At 48.8% G+C, this 26,282-nt stretch overlaps 1 protein-coding gene across 2 annotated transcripts in view; it reads left to right on the top strand.

Annotated features, from left to right (window-relative positions):
• Ankrd33b (ankyrin repeat domain 33B) overlaps positions 1-23,265 on the top strand; it is a 70,628-nt gene extending 47,363 nt beyond the window's left edge. For both annotated transcript variants that reach the window (XM_020176864.2, XM_074077734.1), the window contains exons 3-4: positions 6,773-6,913; positions 15,276-23,265. In XM_020176864.2, the coding sequence (XP_020032453.2) occupies positions 6,773-6,913; positions 15,276-16,117 (983 nt within the window). In that variant the 3' untranslated portion in view covers positions 16,118-23,265. The remainder of the gene's footprint in view (positions 1-6,772; positions 6,914-15,275) is intronic.
• Positions 23,266-26,282: the final 3,017 nt, after the last annotated feature.

Here is a 26,282-nt window from a genome sequence, read left to right as displayed (position 1 = left end):
CTTTGGGCTTCTGCAAGGAGGAGGCTGTCTTCTCTTGCAACAAGCTGGACTGATAACACCACTGGGTGACTGGGTGATGGCAGTACCTGGGGCCAGCTTCTCAGAAACTGGTTTGACTTGTCCCTGATGATCCCAAGGGCCCCGGCAGCTCCCACTCAGGGCTTCATGTGGCAGCTGGGAATGCACTTCAGGGCTCTGGGGAAGAGGACAGGTCCCTGTCTGTGTCCCTTTTCATAAGATAGAAAACGCTTCTAGGAGCCTCAGACTCGGTTCCATTGACATCTCCCTGGCCAAGCCTGTGCCAGGTCACTGGCAAGGCACTGGTATGACTGAGATGAGCTAGATTCAGCCTACATTCATCCCAAGCAGCACTGGCGTTGTTAAGCAAAATTCAGAGGTAGTCATATATGTGCTTATACTGTTTGATGTGGCAACGGGTGAGTTGTGCCAGGGCTGGGAGTTCTGGCTTTCCACGGGACTTGGCATGTGTGGGTGTGACTCAGGATGCAAATGGCATGAGCTGCCATTTGGGTATTATCAAAAAGTCTAAACTCCTTGGATATTTAGTACATCATGAACACACAGCCAAGCCTGAATTAGTCCTTTACAATGAAGAAAAAGCCTGAAAATGGATCTTCATGTAATCCCTGAACCTCACTAAGCCAGTCACTTCGCTTCTAGCACACCCCACTAACAGAAATGAAATACCCAAAGAAGTGTGTGTAATGGGTCCCACGTGGTGTGGGTTTGCCTTCTGGGTTTGTTGGCGCCTTTAGCAGAATGGCCTGAGTACAGAAGTGAGAAAGACCTGGTATCCTTGAACTCGTGTCAGTAGTGACTCAGGGGAGCTTTTTGGGGTCAAAGTCACCAACTCCGATGGGTTTTGCAACTTGTCATTCCCAGACTAGCCTCGAACTTGGGATTCTCCAGAGTAGCAAGGATCGCAGGTGTGCCCCACTGCACGCAGCTCTTCATTTTTCAAAAACAATCTCTTTTCCCATGATCATGATCGTAGAATTACATTGTGTTTTTTGAAGTGCTTTCTTTTTTCTCCGTTTCTGCTGTTTCCATTAGAACCTGAGGAGTCTCTGGTTTCCAACCCAGCCCTGCCTTTTCCTGTAAGCTTAGATTTCCTGTAAGTCTCCCGGGAGCCACAGCGCTGCATCCTCCTGCCTGCTGGCCAGCATAGCAGCTGCTCCCCTCCGTCAGACAGCTGCCCACCCCGCACACAGGACAGACAGGCTCCTCACCAGTCACAGACCCGCCAGCCCTGCTCCTCACCTGCAGTCCTTCCCTTTCTGGGTAGGTTCTGGAAAGTCTGGCCTCTTCTGCGTGGCTGGGTGACATGCTTTTTCCAAAGCCGACAGTTCCCTCTACTGGCCTGGTTTGGAGAACTACATTTTGAGTCAAAGTTTTTAGGTAACTCAAATTCTGTAACATTTTTCCATTTTTAGAGCAGCTTTGCTTAGCCCCGTTTCCTTTAGGAATAGCGTTTTGCTTGTTTCTGTCCTTAGCGAAAGCAAGACTCACCACTCATAATTTGCATTCCAGAAAATGTTGAATGAATCAGTGATAATCACTGTGATGGCCATCGAATCTTAAGTGATGTGGATAGTTATGGCTTGATAATTAAAAACCTAATAAATGAGCTTTTCCTAAGAGAGAAGTAGGAATTGCTTGGCCTTCTTACTGAATGAATATTTATGGAGCACTCGGAGCTGGAGGTCAGGTTTGGGGATTGTACACAGGGAGTGAGGGCCCTTGTCGACAATGGGACCTCCTGGGTCAGTAGCCTAATCCTGGCAAGAGACCAGGGCCTTATCTGGCTCATCAGGTAGCCAGATAGTGGAGGCAGGAATATTCCAGGCGGAGGGACTAGTGTGTTCAGAGACTTGTAGGTTAGAGAAGTCTAACCTAGGGAATTAAAACAAAACTTTGAGGTCACAAGGTAGGGAAAGGCTTTGGTGGCTAGAGCTGAGGGTAAAGAGGACAATAAAGCTCATTAAAAAGGTAACACGTCATGGAAAGTGCCAGATCCACCGGGGGTTCAGATTAGTCATGGCTGCCAGGACTGGAGGGGCTTTTCCTGGAGTTCTCTTGCTGTGGGGCTGGCCAGGGCAGGAGGGGGCTGTAGCCCAGTGGGGACATGGTTTCCAGGTCAGGGTGTAGATGTGGGGACAGAGAAGCAAGGCCCAGATGGAAGGTAGGGAAGAGCTGATTGATTGATGGAGATGTTGGGAGGGTTTGGGACAAAGCCTGGACTTGTGGCTTGGGTGGTTGGTGGTGGTCACTGCAAATAAGGACTGTGGAGAGGAGGGGTTTGGAGGAAAGGTGTTTCAGGTTTGAGCATCGAGTTTGACTTGTTTTGTGGGACAGCCATGATGAACTCTCCAGCAGACAGATGTGAGAAACTCAAGAAGAGACAGCGCTAGAGATGGTTGAGTCCGGGGTATAGAGTGGATAACTGGACCCATGGAGGGCTTCGCCAGGCACCGGAGGAACAGCAGCATTTCAGGAAAGAGAGAGTGGAGTTCATACAGAAGTTTGAGGAGGAGGTCAGCAGGGCGTGCCTTTAGGGGTCCATGGGAAGAAGGTTTCATGAATGAAGAGGGAAGTCACATAACTAAGAACTGGCAACCACTGAACTGACTACCAGAGGGTCCTGGGGAGCTGTGTGTGGGAGGTGGCTTGAGCAGAATTCAGAAGTGTCAGTACCAAGACTGAGAGTACATGGCTGAAAAGGAGTGATTGCTAGTGGGTGGCCATATTTGAGCACAGGCTCACAGGGATATTGTGGATAATAGATGTTTTTAAGATGAGGGACCCTTAGCAGGGTGCAGTAGTTCACCCCTACAATCTTTGGTACTCTGGAAGTGGAAATTGGGAGGATGGAGGTCCAAGGCCAGCCCAGGCAAAATGTTAGTGAGACCCCATCTTAACAAAACAGGCTGGGAGTGGTGATGCACACTTGTGATCCCAACTACATGGGAGGCTGAAAGTAGGAGGATCACATCCTTGGGGAGAAAAAGTGAGACACCATCTAAAAAAATAATGTAAGCCAGGCACTGGTGGCTTGTATCTGTAATCCTAGCTACTGTTGGTTATAGCCAGCCTGTGCAAAAATGAAACTGGGATCCTGTCTTGAAATACCCAACAGAAAAAAGGACTAGCAGAGTAGCTCAAGGGTAGTGTGCCTAGCAAGCCTGAAGCCCTGAGTTTAAACCCCAGTACTACCAAAAAAACAAATAACCTAAAGCAAAAAGGGCGTGGCTTAATTATTAGAGCACAAGCATGAGCCCCCCCCAATAAAAAAGATGAGAGACCCTTGAACAAGCATATCAACTAGCTACTGCCACGTAACAAAAAAACCCAAAACCTAGTTTCATACATTTTAATGGCTCATTTTTATTGCTTCTGTGGACGGGCTGGGGTTCAGTTGATCTTGATCGCTCTTGCTGTGTCTGTGGCTAAGCTGGGGTGCTGCACTTGGGCCCTTTGACTGGACAGCTGTGCTCCCAGCCTTTCTTCTGTCGTCTTCCTGGGTGCGGTGAGCAGGCACAGCTTTCTTAGGGGCAGAGGTGAGGCTCCCACACAACATCGCCTCCCATTTTAAAGTTGGCTTCCCCGCCCACGGTCACCAGGTCACCTGGGAATTTGAGTGGCAGGTCTGGGACTTGAACTTCAGTGTTCTCAGAGCCGACTCTCTTAGGGGCAGTGGTAAGCTCTTTGTCTATGCTGTGTGCCACTGGTGCTAATTCACCCAAGTTCATGTGATCCCTGGGTCACCTGTGCCCTTCTCTTGGGCAGAGTAAGGATCGCTAGGGGACATGGGGTGTCCTTGGAGTCTCTGTGGTAGCCCACCTTTTAAAAAGATGTCTCTGAGAATTTCAGAAACTACGACCATTCCATAATGTCTAAATTGGGCTGGGCTCAAACTAGACTTCCATATGGTGCATATTTGGGTTCTGTTATGTAAGAAAGGCTATGTGTGTAATGTAGATTGTCTGTCTGTCTGTCTATCGAACTCTCTCTCTCACATATACACATACACACACCAGCAACTCCCTTTGGTTACTAGTCATGTCTTTTTAAGAAGGGTTAATATTTATACATTCTTAGAGGCTTCAGGTTCACCTGTGATTTCCATTGAACACGGTCGTTGTGTGATAGAATATTTGTCTGCCTTCTGGAAAAGCCAGTAGAAGCAGGAGTGATTTCTGCAGCCTGCAGACTGATCGCCTTGCTGCATGTTGGTTTTTCTGAACTCAACATGGTATGCAGAACAGACCTGTATAATGGGCAGTTTGCTTCATGGATTTTCAATTTCTCCCTTCCCTGCCTGTGCAAGCTACCGAGGGTGTATCACAGCAGAGAACGTCCTGTTGAAAATTGGGACTGACACGCTAGTTCACATTTTAAAGAAATGGCTCTAAACGAATTGCAATTCTTTTCACTAAGACCTCGGCTGACTCTAACTGACAGGTGCTGCAAGCGTTATATGAACCACAGCTAAATTGAGATCAAAGGAAGCTTGGGGTTCCTGCTCCCCTTTTCTCTCCCCCCACTCACAAAGGAGGGTCAAATTGTGTCACTGAGTCCACAAGGCACCATCACCATTGGAAACCTATGTTACATAGTCAGTGTCACAGCCATTTGCCGCCTGCTGTTGACTCTGTGACTCTCAGAAAGGTACGTGGTTCACCTTTTAATTTCCATGGTGAGTTGCCTGTTGGTTTTTAACTTGGAAGTTGATTAGAGTAAGTAAATTCCCATGATTTAATATTGGGGGAGGAGGGGGATGGTCAGCAGCCTGGAGTTTCACTCTTCTGTCCAAAGGAGATGCTGGGCTCCAGCCTGGACAGCTGAGTCCATCAGGGTGTGGCTGGTAGACAGAAGCTGCTTAGTACACTGGGAGGGTTTAACATCTATGTCTGGTTTGCACAGCACTGAAAGGGCTTGGCGGGAGGGGTGGGGGTTGAAGACCAAGGACACCCAACCCCGAGAAGGTTTCTGTCACAGCAGGGAAGTGGGGCTTCTCGGAGCCAGGCCAGCCTAAAGCTCACTCAGCCCTCTCCATCTGCAGGCAAAGGGGGCAAGTTTCCTAAGCCCCTCATGCTCACGACCCCTCCACCTCAGGAGAGAGATGTCCTGGCCTCATCTTCCCATGTCCCGAATCTCATGTGGTGCCACCTGTCGGAAGCTCTGTCCTGAAATCAGCCTGGGAAGGGGATTCTGGGACATGGGAGTCCTGCCTGCTCAATTTCCAGAGGCTTCTCTGGGTGGGGGGGTAGGGAATGATGTCAAGTAATCACCAATGTACTGACACGTCCAGGAGGCCTCAGACCTGTGACCTTCCCAGTGGGGTTGAAAGGGACACGGCAGAGCAGGGTGAGCAGAGACTTTCAGGTCTTTGGTGTACAAGGATGGGGTGGGAACCTCCCCTGGGGTTCAGAAGGAGGGACTTCTGCACACTGCTCACATGGCTGGGACACATTCGCCATCATCTGCAGGTCAGGATGGAGAAGGCGTCTAGGGGAGGGGGCCAGAAGGGTGCAGGGTGCAGGGGATGTGGAGAGGAAGCTATCTTCCCTTCCACCTGGTATGGCTGGTCGTGAACTGGTGAAGACAGAGCCTGTAGGGCAGTGGTTTGCAACTGGGTGATTTTGCAACCCCCTCCACCCCCACCCAGGGAACATATGGCAATGTCCAGGCCTGTTTTTGGTCCCCACAGTCCGGACAGGGAAAGGGGTTTGATTGCTACTGTCCTCTAGTGAGTGGAGGTCAAGGTTTTTGCTAAGCAGTGTGCTGGACAGTCCCACTGGGAACAGTCATCCAGCCCCAGGCCAAGGCTGCCAGGCCAGGGCCCTGAGGTGGGTGGGAGGACCCACGGAGGACTAAGAAGGGGAGGGGGCTATTTGGCTTCCAGGGGCATTTATGAGGGACTCAGGAGCCCCTATTTGAGGGCAGAGTGGATCCTTGTATACCTTGCTGCTCTCATCACCTCTGAGAGCGCCTGGGCTTTCTTGGCATAAGCAGGGGAGGAGGCGCAAAGCGAGAAGGGAGAAACCTACATTCTCAAGTGAGTGTTCTCACTTAGGTGTGTGGCTGAGGACCTTGACTGCAACGCTGCAGTCTGTGTGTGTGTGTGTGTGTGAGAGAGAGAGAGAGAGAGAGAGAGAGAGAAATGGAGAGACACAGACGGGTGCTTCTGAATGGTAATGTAGGTAAGTGCCCTTGTGAATTGGCACCTCCTCCTGCTAGGACGCTGACTTTCTGCGCTCTGAAGCTCTGGAGCACTTGCAAATGGATCCAAGGCTCCTTTGCATCTGTGCAGCCTTTGCTTAGGTGGCTCCTGCTGGGAGCTGACAGCCTAGCCTGTCCACCTGTCTGTCTGTCTGTGAAGTGAAGCTGCTCTGTCCTCACGGCTGCAGCCTCTGAGCTCCCACTGCCTCCTCTGCAGCCTGTTGGGACTGTGCACCACCCAGATGGGTGGCTGGAGGGCCACGGTGAATTGAAGCTGCAGCAGGTGGCCAGCTGCGTCCTCTGCCTCCCCATCCCCCCTGCTTTTTGGGCTTCAGGAGAATTCTGTCTGCGGATCTGGCTGGCCAGGATGGATGACACAACATACTTCTCTCTCTCTCTCTCTCTTTCTTTCCCTATTCCTCCCTCCCTCCCTCCCTCTACCTCTTCCTTCCTCCCCCCCCCCCAACCTTTTAGGAGTAACACTTTTTGTGGGCACATGAATCTATATGCATGTCTATTTCTCTTTCAGGGCACGCCACCATCACCAACTACTTGTTGAACTATTTCCCTGGTCTTGACCTTGAAAGGAGGAACGTTTTCGGCTTCACAGCCCTCATGAAAGCTGCCATGCAGGGCCGAACAGAGTGCGTCCGTGCCCTGATGCTAGCAGGTACGTCATCTGCCTGGCCCTGAGTGGCCTGTGCAAAGTTGCTCCTTTAGAGAAAACATCTCGAAGAGATGATCGCTCCCATAGAAACAGAACCTCTGAGAACAGCTGCTTTGTTGAGGTGTGTGCCTATCATCTGAGGTTTTTTCAAGCCAAAAAAAGCAAATGGTTTCAGGGATGTGAGTGTCTGTGGAGGGGGGGACTGCTAACCACCCCCTTCTTGCTGCCTGCTGAGCTCTGGGGAGGGGGTGACACCCTCCCTTGTCACTTAGCTGCTTCCTGTCCTCCCATGTGTTCCCCATGGCTGCTCACATTGGTCCTCCTTTGGGAGAAAGCTGTGGCTGTGGCCGACAGGACTGCAATGTTGAGGGTGGCACAGGATAGTGGAGGGAGGGCACACAGCCTGGCCATGCTGCTCCCTGTTTGCTGGCATTCGGAGCCACAGGGCAATGTGCTGTGTGGCAGTTTTCTTTCACAGAGTAGAAGATTCTTTGACTGTAACTGAATCAACAGTGCAACCCCCCCACTTGCTTTCTTTGCCCTCGTCGTCCTGGAGAAACACGTCCCTGTCCCCATCCGTGAAATAGGAGTACCAGCCTCTTTCTCTCTCACCTCCCTGAGGGCACAGTGTGACAAGACTGTCAACTCTCAAGGGCCATACAATTTTAATGAACTGCTAAGCAACATTCCTGTCACCCTAATTCTTTTCCTGACTTGAAACCGAAATAAAAAATCATTTTTGTGCAACTTCCCCAGGTTATTTTGAAAACTAAATGAGAAAATGTACGTAAAGTGCTGTGTAATGTTGGATACGGAGTTAACATTCAATAGATTACCAATTTTGTTATTTTACTGTATGTTGTTTACTATTGCTAATTTTCTTATTTTAATTTGTCTTTATTTTTCTTCTTGCCCCTGGGTTCAGCCAGTCTTGCTGAAGTTCCTGAAGAGGTGCTATAGTCTTAGTCCATGCCCATCTGTACGACAAAATACAGCAGGCTGGGTAATTTATAAACAACAGCTCACGGTTCTGGAGGCTGGGAAGTCCAAAGCACCAGGAGGTTGGATGTCTGGGGAAGGCTTGTTCCCTCTTGCAATGTCCTCACATGGCTGAAGGGGCAAGGAGCCTCCTGAAAGCCTCTTAGTAGGGCACCAATCCTGTTTAAGAGGGTACCACCCTCATGACTCATCACCCCTCAAAGGTCCCATCTCCTAATGCCATCACAGAGTCCTTGCATACTCGCAAATGAGTTTTGGGGACACCAACATTCAGACGGAGGCACATCTCCCACCTACTTATCACAGGGTGGGATCAGAGTTTGTCCATTAATGTCCCGTTTTTGTTCCAGGACCCCGGCTGGGTCCCAATTTAGTTACCACATATTCCCGGTCTCCTCTACCCTGTGACAGTTTCTGTCTTGACCTGTCATTCATGACGTGGTACGGTGTCCACCAACCTGACCTTGGCTGTTATTCTTAGGACTAGTCCAGGGTTGTAGGAGTCACAGCTTTGGACTTTGTCCCCCTCCTGTTTAACCTGAGTGTCTAAGGGAATGTGAGGACAGTGGACCAGGACACAGGCTTCAAACATGGAAAGCCTGTAGAGAAAATAAAATTAATCACACTGACCGTGCTTTGATTCAGTGGCAGTTTCATGTTTTAAAAGCAAGATATCAGCTGAGAGCTGCCTGTCCTGTTTCAGTGACAAACGGTCCTTCCTAATTAATGGAGATCAATGGAGATTGTGAGATGCTTTCGTGTTGGGTGGTGGCTTCATCTGCTTTCGCCCTTGAGGATCTGGTGTAATTGAGTGTTCTGAAGTGTACCTCTTTAGTCAGTTCCTTTTTCAACCGAAAATTGATGTGTCAGTCACGTCAAGTACATTTTCCCTGACAAATTCATTTGAATTGCTAACTCTTTTTTGGGGGGGATCAATTGCCTTCTAATCACTGTATTTCCCCACCTCTGTCGGTTCTCCTTTCCCCAGGCCTTCGAGAGTTTCAGGCATTGATCACAGGAACACCTTTCCCATCCTGTGCGAGGGCTCGGTGTCAGCATTGCCACCCCTCTGTTATTTGGTTACAAATGTGACGTTAGGCTTATGGACTGTCTCTTCCCTGTTGCCTGCTCTGGTGAGCTCTTCCCCATCAAAATCTAGAATATTCCTCAGGAGCTCAGTATCCTTTAATGTGTCCCCACTCCCCCCCCAAAATGAACTTGGTACAGAGCAGGGAGGTCGTAGAAACGGCTCAGACACCAGGACCCTGCTTCCAGCTCTCCCTCTACTCCATCTTTGTACGTGAGTCAGTCACTTCCCACTCTGGGCCTCAGTTGCCTTTTCTATAGAACGAGGCTGGTGACAGCCCCCACCGTGGGAGGCCACAGTGGGGAGTGAGTGAGTTCACATTGGAACAACCCTGGGCGAGCCTTGCATGGAGGGAGCCTTCAGTACGTGTTGGTTATGGTTGTGTCACCATAACCATTATTGGTGAATTTCAGCATTTAGTAGGCCTTGATTAAGTGAATGGAAAAATAAGAGTACATTTTTCTCCTTGAAAGATACCCTCGTGATGAGATACTTAGGCTTGCTTATGGAGGGGTGACCCTGGGGTCCTTCGTTGTTGGGGTGCCCCTCTGCTGTACGATGGGTAGCATCATTCTGTCTTCTGCCTTACAGTTGTGACAACCCAGACTGTCTGCAGTCAGTGATGGATGTCCCCAGCGGGGTGGGGGGCTTGCTGCCCACTGAGAACCACGGATGGACTGATTGAGGTGGGAAAGGGTGAGGAGAAGTAAGAAGACAACTCTGCCTTTTATTTATCCTTTCCAGCTTGTTCTGTGTTCTTGCCAATGTGACGCCTTTCTCGGGGAGCATTTGAGCTGCCCCCAAGGCTTTGGTTGGCGTGTTTAACTTCTAGAATATCTTCATTTGCTACTGTCACTCCTAAGGTAGCTTAAGAGTGAGTTTCATTTTCCTTTTTAAAAGATATGTACAAGTTTTTTTTTTTTTTTTTTTTTGCTGGTACTGGGGTTTGAACTCAGGGCCTCACACTTGGTAGGCAGACGCTCTACCACTTGAGCCATTCTGTCGGGCCAGGACTGGGGTTTGAATTCAGGGTCTTGCCTTTGCTAAGCAGTTGCCACACTCCAGTCCTTTTTGCTTTATGTTTCAGATAGGGTCTCATCTTTTTGGCCCTTTTGGCCTTGGACCATAGTCCTCCTGTCTGTGCTTCCCGTGTAGCTAGGATTATAGGCATGCACCCCACAGCCAGCTTGTCCTTTTGAGACAGGGTCTTGCTGTTTGCTTTTTTTGCTCAGGTTGGCCTTGAAAGGCAGTTCTTCTATCTCAGCCTCCCAAGTGGCTGGGATTACAGGCGAATATGTATGTTTTAGAAGAAATGACTTCCCAGGGTTTGCTAGATAAGATGCCTATTTAGATATTTTTAAAAATTGTGCAACTATTTTATATCTTATTTCCATTTAAATATATCAATGGTAAGAAAAATTAAAGTATCGAAAGATACCAATAGTTTGACTATATCATTTATTTATTTATTTATTTTATTAATTATTTTTTAATTAAAATACCAGAAAAAAAGAATTGAATATAAAAGTTCTTTTAATTTTTGGTAGTTTTGAAATTTCATGGCACAGATTACCAAAAAAACTGTAAAAACAGATTTCAGATTATTTATTTATTTTTGAGACAGGGTCTCACCTCAAACTCCCTCCTCAGTCTCCCGAGTGCTGGGATTACAGGAGTGGTCTCTATGGATAATGAGCTCTTTTTTTAGATTCATCCTTCAGCAGTTTACGTGTAGCCAAAGAAAGAGAGCCAGTGGCTGATTGCAGGATGGCCACGCTGTGATAATTTTAAAAGCAAAAGCACAAACATTACTGAGTTGAAGTTCTGAGTTTCAGTTTTGTTATTTTTTAAATGATGAAATCAGAGTTTTGGACCAAAGGCCCAAACTCTTGATATGCCAGGTCCGGCCACCCGTCCCTAAATGCCAAATAAAGAGGCCTGGTGAAGGCAGAGAAAGAAGGTTTATTACACGGTTCAGGACATGCCGTGGGAAGAGGCACAGTGAGCACTCAGCTCACTTTCAGCCGTCTTTAAGGTACAGACATGAGCTATAGGCTTAAATAGACAAAAGAACTGGGGACGGGGGACAAAGGTATGCATAGTTAAACAGTCCCAGTCACAGGTGTGGTTTTGTTGTCTCATGACTGGTGGGGCCAGGGGCCAGCAATCTTGGTCAGGCAGGTGGTCTGGTCCAGATTTGGGAAGTTATCACCTGGAGAGAGTAAACTGATTCCTGTTTGAGAGGATTCTTGGGATAATTGTCCTCACTGGGAGGGTGGCAGCCGCACATGGCTCCAGTTCATTGTCATGAAGATGTTATCAGTTCTTTCCTTTCTGGAATCCAAGGTGATTGCAAAGTGACTGAAAAGAGAATGGCTTACAGCAAAGACAGACACAAAATGGAGGCAGGGATGCCAAGCTTCTCCTGTTTTTAGTTAACTTGTGGGACCAAGTAAGGAGTCAGTGCTTTTCAGCAAGAGCAACTTGAGTGCCTCTTACAATTACTAGCATTATTTTTTGTGGTCCTGAACTGGGGTCCAACCCTGGGTCTTGCTGGGTCATGCTAAGGGTTTTTTGTTTTGTTTTGTTTTTTTCCCCCCCTCACTCATTACTAGGGATTGAACTCAGGGTCTTTTGCTCTACCACTAGAGCCATTTCCCAGGCCTGAGTTATAATTTTATTCAGTGGGGATCATGTCCATTTATGATGAGTGATTGAATTGGAGCTCCCTTAAACTGTTTAGACTTTCCTGCAGTCTGTAACATACAGGCACAGATCAGCTCTTATCTGCATTGCCAGGGAGAACAAAATAACGTTAGACTTTGGATTTTAATAAAAACTGTAGCCAGGTTCTGATCTGTCAGCCCATTGGATTTTGGCTTCCTCATCCTGTCACTATGCTGCAGAAGATGACACAGGAATGTCAGTGAAATGTTAATACCCCCAAGTGACAGGTCTATTTAAATCAGTGGCTCTGAGTGTCAAGGACGTGATATTTTTTGTGGAGTTTGCTGGGTTCCAGACTTACTTTGCTTTTCTACCTGAAGTGCTGTGTCATTGCCACCGCCTCTGGGAAGACAAACAAGCCATGGAAATTTGAGTCTTCCTGTGATTCCCAGAAACAAAGCAGAGTAAAAGGAAGATGAGGGACAGAGAGCAGACCCTCTGATGGCCCGTCGTTCTGTCTCAGGGGCCAGCTACATACTTCTACAAGCCAGATCATTTGTGTCACCACAGAAGCTGCTTTCTGTTTGTAAAACAGGAAAGCAGAAATTTCTTGTGATCTGAGAATTTGCCACATTGGAATTGTTTCAATTGCAGAGAAAAACTGCAAGTCAGGAATTCCTCTCTGAGAAAACCTTAGAGAAAGACTTGGGGACAAATGGTTTTTCTAGAAGTTGAACTCAGTAAAGAGGGATGGTGGGGAGGGAATAAGGTTGGGAAGGGATGATAGGTAAATCAGTGGACAGGTGCTCCTGAGCAGGTCACCCTGTGGGCGACTGGGCCTCAGCCCTGCTGGGCCCTCTGTGAGATGGAGAAGGACATCTTAGAAATGCCCCCAAAGGATGGGACCTGGGGAACGAATCCTGTAGCTCACCTGCCCCTTCCTGGGGGCATAGAAAATATCTTTAAAAATGTATCAGTGCCAGGTGCCGGTGGCTCATACCTGTCATCCTAGCTACTTGGGAAGCAAAAATCAGGAGGACTGAGGTTTGAAGCCAGTCCTGGCAAATAGTTCTTGAGACCCAACACAAAGCAGGGCTAGCAGAGTGGCTCAAGTTGTAGAGCACCTGCCTGCCTAGCAAGCTCGAGGCTCTAAATTCAAACCCCAGTACCACCAAAAAAAAAAAAGCATCTGTGCTGGATACGTGCAGATCTTTCTCCTTGCCTTTATTCCCTAACAGTACAGTATAGGACAATTTACATTGCATTACGAGCTGTAAGTAACATAGAGGTGACAGTGTGTACGGAAAGATGTGATATACAAACACTAAGCCATTTTATAGGAGGGCTTGCACAACCTCAGATTTTGATATCAGAGTGGGTCTCAGTTGCAATCCCGTGTGGATACCAAGGGGCAGCTGTGCTTGTCACTCATAACTGAGTTGCACTATCCCGTCAGTATGACCCTTAACTGAGGTTTCTTAAGGAAGTCATCCCTTAACTCACAAATGGTGACTCAGCTTCTAGGACTGTCCTGCTGTCAGATTGGTCCTTGTTTTTTATTTTGAGTGTTTGTGTTTTCTGAGGTTCTGCTGAGAAGGTAGGAGGACAATGGAAGAAGGGTGCCAAGCTTTAGACAGCTGTTCCTTTCATTTTCCATTAGCATTTGAAAAATGTCTCTTTTGCATGGTGTTCATTAAGATTTTAATTTTGCAATTTGTCCCTTTTTAAGTGACATGCAATTAAGGCTTAATGTGTCATCTATTTTTTGCAATGACATTTTTACTGTCGCCTTTTCATTTTAGTCAGTTTATAAATTGAACTCTAACTAATGAGTTCCTCCAGTTCCAAATAATTACCACTTTCTCTAAGATGGCTTTTTTTTTTTTTTAATATGTCACAGACTTAAGATCTTTAGCAGGTGAGCTCAGGTGAGCTAGGACCACCTGGGCCACGAGGTTGCCATGGGTGGACAGGGCGAGGACGTGGCTGAGAGCTCTCAGCTCAGTCTCCACAAGTCAGACACCTGGATCTGTGTGGGAGCCAAATGACGACGCCTCTGCCGGGCCCTGTCCCCAGTTCCTCACAGATGGGATAATTGTCCTAGTTTTCCACACTGCTTTGCCAGTAGAGCTATGACTAATGGGACTTGAAATCCCAAGTGATTTTTAACTGTATGTGGGGCTGAGCTTGGACTAGCATGAATCAAATAGCAGCTCTATACAAATAAGTTGAAGTTTATGCAGGTTTCACCGAGTTGAGTGGAAGTTGAACTTTGTGGGATTTCAGGGGACTGGATCAGGAAGTGACTAGGATGAGGAAGACAGGACACATCAGGAAAGGTTGTCTGGAGAAATAGAACAGGTAGGATGTAATTAGGAGATGCACTTGAAGGAATTGGCTCATGGAATAGCGGGGGGTGGGGGGGGTTGATAAGTCTAGAATTTGTAGGGTGGACCCACAGGCTGTAGACTTGAGGCAGAACTTTTTCTTCTCCAGGAAACTTCAGTCTTTGCTCTTAAGACCTTCAACTGATTGGATGAGGCCCACTTTGGAATGTTACCTCTTTGACAACAAATCTCTTCAGGCCAGCACCTAGCTTAGTGTTCCTTTAAACTACTGGGTACCCTAGCCTGGCAGAAAACCCTTCATCGCACCTGCCCTGCAGGAGGGGAGGTCCACTGAGCTGAATGTGGGCCATCACACATGAGACCTGCTCTCTGCTGTCCACTACTGGCTTTGCAGCTCAGCAGATCCCTCAGCCACTGTGACCACCTTTTGTGTTGTAAGGAACCTTTATTTAATGCATGCTTCATGCTCACCAGGGTTAGATGTGTTGAGGAAACAAACACAAGTAAGATGTGTCCTGTGTCCTGCAGTAGTCCACTGTGCACACCACAGCTGTCCACTGTGTGGGAAGTGAAGGACCACCACTTCCCACAAAACAGGACCCACAGCAGCCCTCCAGCAAGATGCCAGAGAGAGGGGCTTTGCAAGGGACTCTGGCTGCTGCCATGTTCAGAATTCTAGTGGCATCATTCAGTTGAGCCTAGGTCACCTTTGCTGTCCAGTAAAGGCAAGTGTTGGGGCTCAAACCTGTAATACTAGCTACTCAGGAGGCAGAGATTGGGAGGATCACGTTTGGAGGCCAGTCCAGGGAAAAGTTTGGGGAGACCTCATCTCAACCAGCGGCTGGGCATGGTGGTGTGCAGTCTGTCATCCCAGCTATTTCGGGAAGCACAAAGAGGAACACGAACCATGCCGGCCCTGGCAAGGGCCTACGTCGAAAATAACCAAAGTTAAAAGGGCCGGGGGCTATCTCAGGGGTACACTACATGCCAGCAAGTGAAGCCCTGAGTTCAAACCCAGTACCAGTCGCCTCCCCCCCACCACCAAATGCTGTGATTTGGTGCTGAAGTCAGACAGGCTTTTATTTAGGAGACATAAGCCACCGTTAGCAAATTTCAAAGCAGAGTGTCAGGAGCTGGCGGATTTGAATGGAGGCAGAGCCTGCTGTTAGATTTAGGGAGTTCTGATTTTCTCCATCCTTTGCCGGTGACAGAGAAAAGTTCCCGCTGTAGACACCCACTGCTCTTTGTGCTTTGTGTTTTTCAGGGGCAGATGTCAACGCGAGGGACCCCCGCCGGGGGATGTCGCCTCAGGAATGGGCCGTGTTCACCGGCCGGGCGGAGGCCGTGCGCGTCATGCAGAGGCTGCTGGAGCGGCCATGCGCGGAGCAGTTTGGGGAAAAGTACAAGCCGGAACTGCCGCTGGCTCCCGACGCTGTCCTCAAGCCTGGGGGCTCCAAAAACTGCCTACAGAGGCTCGCCCAGTTCCTGCGGGCCACCCTGACCTCCCGCTCGGGCCACAGCCTGGAGGACGGGGGAGTGCTTGACCACATGGTCAGGATGACCACCAGCCTCTACAGCCCTGCGGTGGCCATCGCCTGCCAGACCGTGTGTCCTGAGAACGCCCCCTGTGTAGGGAAGAGGCGACTGGCCGTGCAGGAGATCCTGGCAGCTAGGGACAGCCACGGCGCCCATGCCCAGGACAGGGGCAAGGTCGAGGGCGCAGAGCTGCAATTTCCGACCTCCGAGGAGGAGGCCGAAGGAAGAGCCGGTCTCCCCTCGTCCCACCAGCCGGGGGTCCAGCGCGCCACCCCCGCCCCCGGCCCGCGGAAGGCCAGCCTCCTGCCCTTGCAGCTGCTGCGCAGGGGCAGCGTGCGGCCCGGCGTGGTGGTCCCCAGGGTCCGCGTCAGCAAGGCGCCCGCGCCCACCTTCCAGCCCGAGCGCGCGGCCGCCAAGGGCAGCACCAAGGACAGCGGCCACCTGCAGATCCCCAAGTGGCGGTACAAGGAGGCCAAGGAGGAGAAGAGGAAGGCGGAGGAGGCGGAGCGGAAGCGCCTGGCGGAGGCGCAGAAGGGACGGCGGGCGCCGCCCTGGAGGAAAAGGACGTGAAGGGGTCAAGGGCAGAGGTTGGGGCGGAGCGCGAGCGCAGGCCGCGCTGAGAAGGCCTGGCATCGCGATGCACCTGCGCTGGGTCACGGTCACGTGCCGCCCGACCTACACAGCCCCGCCCGGAGGGTCAAGGTCAAGGTCACGTGCCGCCACGGGCACCGCACAGCCTTGGTTCGGCTGGAAGCGTCCGCGAGAATGGAGAGCAGCGCCAGCCGATTTGCCTAACACCACTTCCCCTAACAGTGGCCACCTAGTGAGCAGTTTACCTAAAAGTCCCCCTTTTTAAAGAACCCCAGTTTTAAAACCAAGTTCTCAAAGGGCACTTTTTAGATAATTTTGTATTTTTAACCATTGTTAAAGTTTCAGCATTTTACGAGCACTGGGGCCCTTTGTATGTAAGGCAGCTTTAATCCGTGCGTTTGAAGACCCGTTGTTTAAAATTCTGATTCTAGCAATAAGTATTTGCCATGGCCGTATGAATTCACACAATTCTTTTTGCCCTTGGCTTTGGCCTTAACCTTTCCAGTTTGTGGTTGAGCTTGTGCACTGGATTTTCATATTAACTTGATGTTTCCATTTGATTGGGGCATTGCCTTTGTTGCAAAATATCCAGCGAGATAGAGGAATCAGATTTCATTGTATCTTATTTTTATTTAATTTTAATTTTTTTGGGCAGTACTGGGGTTTGAACTCAAGGCTTCCCACTTGCTAGGCAGGTGCTCTACCGCTTGAGCCAAGCCCCCAGCCTTTTTTGCTTTAGTTATTTTTTTCAGATAGAGTCTCCAGGGCTGGCGTTGGTATCCTCCCTCCTGTGCCTCCCATGCAGCTGAGATTACAGAAGCGACCCACCATGCCTGGCTTACCTTGTTGAGGTGGGTTCTTGCTAACTTTTTGCCTGAACTGGCCTTAAACTGCGATCTTCCTGATCTCCCCCTCCCAAGTAGCCGGGATTACAGCTGTGAGCCACCACAACTGGCTGTATCTTATTTTTAAAGCACTCTTGCCTAGACAGTAATAATGAAGAAAAACATTGTCAAATTATTATGAAACAGTGCGTGAATAAATATTTATTGCTAGAACTAAGCCTGTTTTAAGCAAGGGGTTTTAGACAAATCTTCAAAATACTAAAACCTTGATATAAAAAAATAAGATGGGGAAAATTTAATTAGTAGAAATACAAAATTAAGTCACGTGCTCTTAGATAAATCCAGATATCCTTAAAATGTAAAAAAGATGCAGAAAGGGCAAGAAAGGCAGAATGATGCAAATTGCTTAGGGGAGGGGAGGGGAGTTTCAGAAAAACAAGTGATTAGCATGGAATATTAAGCAAACCTGTTCTCCTGGAGTGGACCGTTCCTCCCAGGGTGGGCCTCCCTTCCAGACTCGTCCAGAGGTCCCCTGGTATGGATTTTATTTTTCCTTTGATGACCGTCTCTGGAGTTCAGTTCATCCTCATGTTAACTGTGTAGAATTTCCAAGATGTGGGAACTTGGACAGGACACACCTGTGGCTTGCCCTGGGTGCCACGCTCTCAGTGGGCATTTACTGACTGTACTTTTATCTCCAAAGCCCTGAGAATTAGAGTGTCTCTCACATATGCACTTTATTTATTTAACTTAATACTCAGAAGCTGTAGACTTAAATATTATAGGCCGACTTGAGAACTCTTTACCACAGCCCTGGGTACTTTGTGAAGTGTCTCTGTCCCCATCATGAGATGGGGACGGGGTGGCACCGACTTCTCCTTATTCCTTCCCTCTTGGCACTGTCTGGCATTGGGTGACAGGGATTCCACACTGGCCTTTCCCAAGCTGCATTAAACAGAACATTGGGTTGCTCTCAGGCTGCCAGGAGACTGGAGTGGTGATAATACGGTGTTTAAAATCAGATTTTAGGGAATTTCTCCCTAATCTCAAGGCACCAAGGTGAGTGCCCAGAGCTCAGGGTCCATCTTGACAATGACTGATATGTTGGCTGTGGGTTGGGATTGGCTACACCTCCTGGAGGAGACAAGAGCTGTGACTGACCTCAGTTATCTTTGAAAGTTGTCTTTCCTGTGTCCCCAGGCCTTGTGGAATTTCCTTCCACATGTCTATAATTCATGGTGGCATCACTCAGCTTGCCAGGAGTCCCACCCTCATCTCTGTCAGCCAAGGGTCTAGCCAGGCAGTGCCCAATAGCCTCTGATTCGTGATTCTCAATGCCAGCTGCCCCCAAGAGCCAACTGGTAACATGGAAAGGCTTCCAGCCCCTTCTCCTACTGTAGGTTCTCAGGGCTAGTGTTCTAAAGTTCCCAGGTGACCACACTGTAGCCTGTAGCTTCTCCCTGGGGATGGGAGAGGTCCTGCTGACTTTTAGTTCTTCTTCTGGACTCCAGCCTGAGTGCCTACAAAGGCCTAATGTGTAGAATGTGTGTCATTGAAACAGCCAGTGTTAGGCAGCTTCTGCCCAGGCTGACTTGGTGTCTGGCTCTCTGTGGATTGCAAAATAGTCTCACCTGTTACCATGGTGGGAAGTCCTCTTTGGGAATGGTGGAGCTCCAACCCCTGTCAAGCCTCAGGTCCTTGCAGAAAAGCACCCAGTCCTCTACCTCACCACAACCCACTTGGATGTCAGCAGTGTGATAGCAAAGATTCTGGTGGATCTCCAGGTCCCAGGCTGTTCTCAAGGGGGCAAGTTGGGGTTTCTCGTCCTGTGTGTTCCAGCCTCGCCCAGGTACACAGGACACACCGGGGCCACCATGGGGCTTGTCCACTGTTGCTTGTGATGCCCACATAATAACTGCAGATATCATGCATTTTGCAAAAAACGATTCCAATTCTGCAGGCGTAGGTAGTCCACAGCTCTCTTTGACAGACCTGGAGGTGGGCTCGCCACATTCCCAGTGTTGTCTGATGGGTGTTGTTATGCAAGGAGAATGGTGATATTTGGGTCAGCTCTGACAGCTCTGCAGAAGAAATTGCATGGTGAAACCTGAGAGACACAGGTGAAGGAAGGGCCAGTCACACAGGCCCACCTGGGGAGGCCTTTTTCTTCAGTGTCCACAAGTGGGGTCCAGGTGGCTTCTGCCTCTCTGTCACCGCCACACCCAGTGCTTCCCACTTTCCCATGTGGAAGCGGATCTGCTAGCCAAGGAAAATGTGGCCAAGCCTCTTTTCCACTGCAGGGAGGCCCTTGCTCTAGTTTTCCTTGTTCTCTTTGGCTCTTGTTTTCTCTGTCTTGTTGGAGTGGGCTGCAGGAAGATAAGCAGGACCCTGGCAGGGGTGGGCACAGTGCATTGTAGTGCGGGTGTCAGGGACAGCAGCAGCCTCTCAGTCCCTCCTCCTCCTCGAGGTGGTGCTCTGCAGGAGCAGAGGACAGCTACTGCTTGTCTGGATGGAGAGGGTCACCTGGGAGTGGAGTGGGGAAGGGACCGGTGGGTGGGCTTGTCTGCTTGTCCTTCACTGAAGGTGAATGAGCCAGCCCACCTCCAGGAGGCTCGTGTCGGTGGACCTGATGTGCTGGCCATTCTTAGGCTTGCCTCTTTGGAAAAGGGACTCACCCGAGATGTGGCCAGCTACCTGGTCCCCGAGGTGGAGAGAGACACCCTCCCTGACAATCCAGCTGGTGTCCTTTGGGAATGTTTTTCATTTGTGAGGTTTTATTTTGGTGAACAGCTTTTGGTGGGAGGAAGGTGATGGGCAGTGACCCCCCTTCTCATGTGGACAGCCACCAGTGTCCCCTCTGACTCTGTTACCACATTTGTTTCATGCCATCCTCTTCACCCCTCTTTTTTCCTTTTCCCTTTTCTTCCTTTGCTTGTTTTCTTCTCTCAGTTTGCTTGCTCAGCCCTGGCACCAGCTGCCCTGAGGTTAAAAAAACAAATTAGATATAAACAAGGGGCACTTGAGAGGCAGTATGGTGGCCCTGCTGCGTTGTCAGGTTAGGACCTCCAAATCCCCAGGAATGACTGAATGGCGGGACTCACCAGCCCCTCTGCTGGGGGCTCAGTGTGTCAGCACAGCCCCAGTCCCCACCCCGATTTAGGAAGGAGACCTAGTTTGCTGACAGCCCAGAGGAGCCAGCTCAGGACTCTTCTTGCACACGTGGTGTGTATTAACTGTAAATAGTGAAGTTTAAGTTGACAGGTACCTTCTCAGGGAATTATATATAAATGTAGTTAGCGGGAAAGTTGAGGTCTATTTTAATACTTTTTAGTGTTTGAGTAAGTTATGATTTAACTGGACAGAAGAACTATTTCTAAGACAATGTTGACGCTGCTGATTACGAGGGAGATTTCTGGGCCCCACCCCTGACTGGAGATTTCCTTGATTGTCGGGGATCGGGGACTCTAGCAGTGGAAATGACCGTGTGAAGTCCCTTCACTGCCTCTCAGTTGCCTCTCTTGTGGATGTGACCCCCTGAGCAACAGGAATCCGCCTGTCTGTGGCCAGAGGTGGCTGTTTGATACACAGCTGGACCATTGGTTCGTTGCTTTGGGGGGAATGCAGCATGAGAACGACATGGTCTCCTCCCTTGTGCGAATAAAGTGGTCACAGTCAGCCGAGCACCAAACCCACCAGGAAGGAGCACGGGAACTGAGCCATTCATCCACAGTGACCTCGGTGTGCAGAGGCCATGCACCTCTCCACTTTGGGGAAGGCAGCATGTGACACGCGAGACCTTTCTACTTCTCAACCTGCCCCACTGGCCGCTGGCGACACTACATACCTCACAGTGTGAATGTCAGAAGGTAAAGCCTTCTCCGTCTCAGCTTTGGCGCTCCCAAGGCTCGTTCTGTGCATCATGGAAGAGCGAGCTCAGCATGTCAGCAGGTGCTGCAGAAGGGCCGTGCCAGAGGCCTCCACCCATTCCTTCCCAGCTGGCAGTGGGGACCAGGTGTCTGGAGAAGATTTGAGGCTGTTGTGGGGGAGATGGAGGCCTATAAGGGCGGCAGGACCCCAAGCCTAAAATGCTAAGCCTGCTGTCCCCAGATGGTCAGGAAGGATGGCTCAGAGTGAATGAATGAACTCCACCCGAGCAAGGTGAGGTTAAGAACTGCTGTGCACCCTCAGGCAAGGGCACTGTTTCCTCTCTCCTCCACACGACTTAAAATGAGAAGGCCCTGTTTTCCTAATTTGCCCTGACCTAAGTGAGGTGACTTACACCCTGACATGCATCTCCCTGTTGCCCTGTTCCATGTGCACCTGGAGGCTCCAGCTTGCCCATCTTTATCATAACACTGTGGATATTCCCTGTGCTGGTCACCACTGATCGTGATGGATCCTTGTAAAACAACAAAGCCACAGGTATAACCCAAGACGACTTGAACCATTTCAGTGGGGTGTTGTTAGCCACAAAGAACTAAGACCTGAAACGCTGGTCGCTGACTTCTCAAATTCCCACACAAGGTGCACACTTGGCATTGATTTCATGCACCAATATAACTCTTGAGTCAGCTACTCATTTCTGTGCCCTTGAATTCACACGTTTCTTTATTAACATTTTAAATAAGCCACTAAAAAATTCCACTGAAGGTTTTTTGGTTTTTTAAAGAAATGGGTAAAAAAAAAAATACTACCTGGATGTTTGAACGATTCTCAAGTGACTCAGTTGATTGCTGGTACTGTGTACACAATTTTCTTACTGTGATCCAGCCTGAAACAAGACTTTTATGAAAGGCGCAGCCCCTGTTGTACTCCGATAGTCCTCTGCAGTAGGCAGTTCCTACGTGGACAGTGTGTGACAGCTGTGATTGCAGATGCAAGCGTATGTGTGTGAACACACAGTGCACACCATCTGCACGAACACTAACTGAAAGAAGATGAGATTCTGTGCTCCAAAGGTGACTGCTACCATGGCTCGCTGTGTCCCCAGGAATGTCAATGTGACCTGCTTTGATAGTGTGTCTCAGAAGGATTGCACAGCCTGAAGACCCAATGGGAGTGCCCATCCAATGTGACAACTGACATGAAGACACTGAACAACTGAGTTGTCACAGCCCAGGTCTTTTTACCTGGAAGGTGGTGCTGAGCCAAGGCAGCTCAGGAAGAGCCTCTGACTGAGTGTGGGTCATCTCTGCCCTCAATGAGCATCAGCTGCTAGAGGGGCCCTGAACCAAGGACGACAACCCCAGCTCTAAGCAGGCACCCAGCACACAGCCCGGCCTGGAGTGGGGACTGGAGTCCTTGACATTCCTAGTGTAGGAACAACATCTTACTCTGAGGAAGCTTTGGGATTGCCCCATCTGCCTGTGTATTAGGTACATTGATCAAAGCTTGCACCAGGTGGGCTATTGGTCACAGTGTGACATCCTGCTGCTGTTTTCAAGGAAAGCGTAGAAGGGATGGGGCAGGAAGCTGGCCATCCTCCACAGAGCAGTGGGCTGTGTTGACCTGGCATTTTGGGGCATTTTGGAAGGTAGTATCCGAGGCACCTTAGCACCAATTAGAAGTTCTAGAAGCTGATTTAGAATTGCACAACAGGTGCATGGTGAGGACACTGTATACCCAGAAATGGTACTGGCAACCCTGGGGACCTTCGGGGAGCCTAAGGAATTAGAACCCTATGTCTCGTTCAAATGAACAGAACTAATCTTACTGGAACTTTCTTTGTTCACGTGGTAGTGCTGCCTGGCGTTTATGGGACAACCAAGGATCCCTGTGGTGACGTGGTGATGTCATGCTGCGTGCACTGTGAAATAGACTTCTGCACAGGGGTGGTTTCAAGTTTTGTCACTGTGGTATAAGCTCTGTTTTCTGAATGTAAAGCTCTTTCCTTTGTCATTTTGAAAGATCCGGTAGGTGTCTGGATGTTGGGAAGCTGTTGAATATGGATTAAGTTGTATTAATTTCAGAGTGTTTTATTTTTCAGGTGAGTGTTTTGTTACAGTTTATAAAAGATATTTTCCTATTTAGACCTCAGGGCTATCTTGGGACCTACAAATAAATGTGACTCCCGCAGCTTCAGTTCTTAATATTCAAAGGATTCCTAATGTTTAACTTAAATGTGATTTTTTTCAGCAGAAAGAATGTTCCTTCCCTTTTAACTTCTGGCAAATTCTGTCTAATGTTCAAAAAGGCTGTGAAAAAAAAATGGTATGAAACACGGGGAAACTGATGCAAACAAGTTCAAAATCACATGCAGAATAAACATCCTTCTGTCACAAAGTGTGATGTTGATAAACTTCAGTGTGTGTAAGTCAGAAAGCCACAGTGAAACGTCCCAGTGTCCTTACCTTAACAAAGCTGAGGTGGATGTGCACTTTCTTTGTTTCCACGCAGTTCACGCAGCCTTTCACAGTGAGGCCTTTGCACAGTGAGCTGTCTCTCGTGCTGCTCCCCGCTCACCTCCCGCAGGGAGCGTCCTCAGGCTCTTGCTGTGGATTTGTGTGAACACAGACACAGAATATGCTTTTGTTTTCGTGCATGTCCTCTTACCTAAACGGCACTCTCTGCATTGTCCTTCACTTTCCTTTACTTACTAAAATATGTCCTTGGGGAGCTTTTAAAATAATTTAGAAATTAGTTTTCTCTTAACAACTAAAAACATAATACACAGCCTGGGAGGAGCAAACCGAACCCTGTGAGAGTGTCTCAGATGTAAAGTGACTCTCTGACTTTCCTTCCCCAGGCCACCCTTCAGATCCTGCTTATGCATCCTTCTGGAGCTGTGGTGTTCGTGTGGTCTTCCCTTTATTGGTGTACAAACAGGATCCCTCTAGACAGGCAGTTTTGTTCATTCACTGCGATTTTTTTTTTTTGGCGGTTCTGGCATTTGAACTCAGGGCTTCACACATGCCAGGCAGGCGCTCTACCATTTGAGCCACTCTGCCAGCCCCACTCACTGTGTTTTTGAGGGGAACATTTTAGAGTCCCTTCATTTCCTGTGCTACAGAGTATTCAAACCAGAGTGCAACCATGTTTCATCCAGCCGCTTCCTCATTGATGGACTATTAAAATGTCAGTTTTTGTCGTTTATAAGAAAGGTGCATCCTTGGGCCTACCTATTTGTATACACAAGTGAGTGTTTTTAAAACATGAGTGTAGAAACAAGTTTAAGGCAATACCCATTTTGTTTTCAATGGTCACCGCCATGTTTTCTTTTTGAGGGCTCTGCCTGCCACTCAGCCACCAACAGAGGCGAGAGAGGTCATCCCTGTGGCTGGCCTCAATTTAACCAGATTTACACGGTTTGCAGATCTAATGGTTAAGACACGGTGTCGCCTGGCCTTAGTTCTCATTTCATTTCATTTTTGGTGAGGGTAGGCATCTTTGCCTGTGTTCCAACCATCTTACCTTTGGTTGAGTAAATCTCTTAACTCATATTTGTGCTTTAGTTCTAGATTTTGCTTTTTATTGTCACTTTTGCTGTCTTGTAAGGATTTTCTCTGGACTTTGGATCACAGTTCTTTCACAACTGTTAAGTGTTTTTTTCTTATTTTATCACATCCTTTTGATACATAACAGTTTTTAAGTTATGATTTAATCAAATTTGTCAAAGTTTTTCATGTTTTGCATTTTATGTTTCTTTAACAAGGAAGGCCTTTTCTACCCCAAGTCAGTGACTGTCCTCTTCTATTTTCTTCTAATGATTTATAGGCATTTTTTTTCTTTTTAGCTTGAAAAATTTACTCCAACACAATTCATGTAGGTTATTTTTGATGGGATGGAAAATAACCAGTTCCTATGTATTTAGGAAGTTCTACTCTGAACTAAGGAAATGAGATCCAACTCATCTAAAGTCATAATTCTAGCCGGCACCCATGGCTCCTGCCTGTAATCTCAGCTATTCAGGAGGCAGAGATCAGGAGGATCGTGGTTCGAAGCTAGCCAGGGCAAATAGTTTGTGAGACCCTATCTCGAAAAATCCCATCACAAAACAAAAAGGACTGGTGGAGTGGTTCAAGGTGTAGGCCCTGAGTTCAAACCCAGAACTGCAAAAAACCCCCACCATAATTCTACATGATTTATTAGTAGGAGGCACTTAAATAGGTAGAACGAGTTATTGGAGGCCATTTGTACTTTTGCTTGTGAAAGCGCAAATGATGTTCGTATGAGTTGGGATGAAATATTGCATAGGAAATTAACAGGCAAAGAATGTCCCCATAAAAAACAAGTCTGGGAACTGGGACATGAAAATGAGGCTGGGTGGCCAGGCAGACAAAGGTGGGAAGTTCGTAGACGCCATGAGCCTGTGAGTTCCCTGCCCCGGAAGCCAGGAGGGGTGGGCAGGGCTGAGCCTGGGGCAGCTCGTGTCTACACTGGCAGGAGTGTGGCCAGGAATGTCTGCCCAGGGTTTTGCAGGCAGGCTCCATTGCCCTTGTCCAAGGCTGTTCCTGTGGTCAGTGGCTCCTAGCAGGTCACACCTGCTGTCTTCCTGGTTTCCGGCCAGGGACACTGAAAGGTGGCCCAGAAGCATCCAGTCCTCTGACAACTTTCATATGCAAATTGCTCCTGTCAGCTGGCCAAGGGTCAGGAAGGGGTCACTGCCCTTGTCACAGGGCTGAGGGTCAGTCTGTGGGCAAGCATGGAAGAGGGGCAGGAGCCCAGGCAGGGCTGACCACTGCTGCCCACCCACCCATCACCTGCATTTGTTGTCTTATGGCACCCACACTCCTGAAAAACCCAACGAAGGACGGGGCGGGGCTCTAGTGGTGGAGCACTTGCCTAGCAAGTGCTCAAACTCCAGCATACATAAATAAAGAATAAATTGTCAATAAAAGCCTGGCAAAATTTATCACATTCTCCTGGCTAAAAAATTAAAACATACCAATCCAACTCAAACGATCCTTGATATGTCGAAAGTGTTCTTTTAAAAACAAGAAAATCAAGAAACCAGCATCAAGTTGGTGACTTCACCTTTTCCTCAGCTCTAATTAAGTCAGAAACCTTATCAGTGCTCACAGCTGGTGGGGAGAGGCTGAACCAGGGTGCCAGGGACATGGGCCAGGCGAGGAAGTCCTTGTTTTGTAGTGAAAAGGGTTTCCAGGTGTCCTCCTTAGGCAAAGGCCTCCCCCTAAGGAAGTTCCCTACAACCTGGGCTCAGTGTGGGCAGTCTGTGAACCGCAAAGGGATGCCTGACCTGCTCCAACCCGCGTGGTTCCAACCTTTGGGGTGGCATCACTCCCACTGTCCTGAGTGGTCATCCGAGGAGCCCCCAGGAGGCCTGTCCTGACCAAATCCCA

This window comes from Castor canadensis, chromosome 6 (genome assembly GCF_047511655.1).
Source record: "Castor canadensis chromosome 6, mCasCan1.hap1v2, whole genome shotgun sequence".
NCBI classification, from domain to species: Eukaryota; Metazoa; Chordata; class Mammalia; order Rodentia; family Castoridae; genus Castor; species Castor canadensis.
This window is presented reverse-complemented; position numbering and strand designations above follow the sequence as displayed.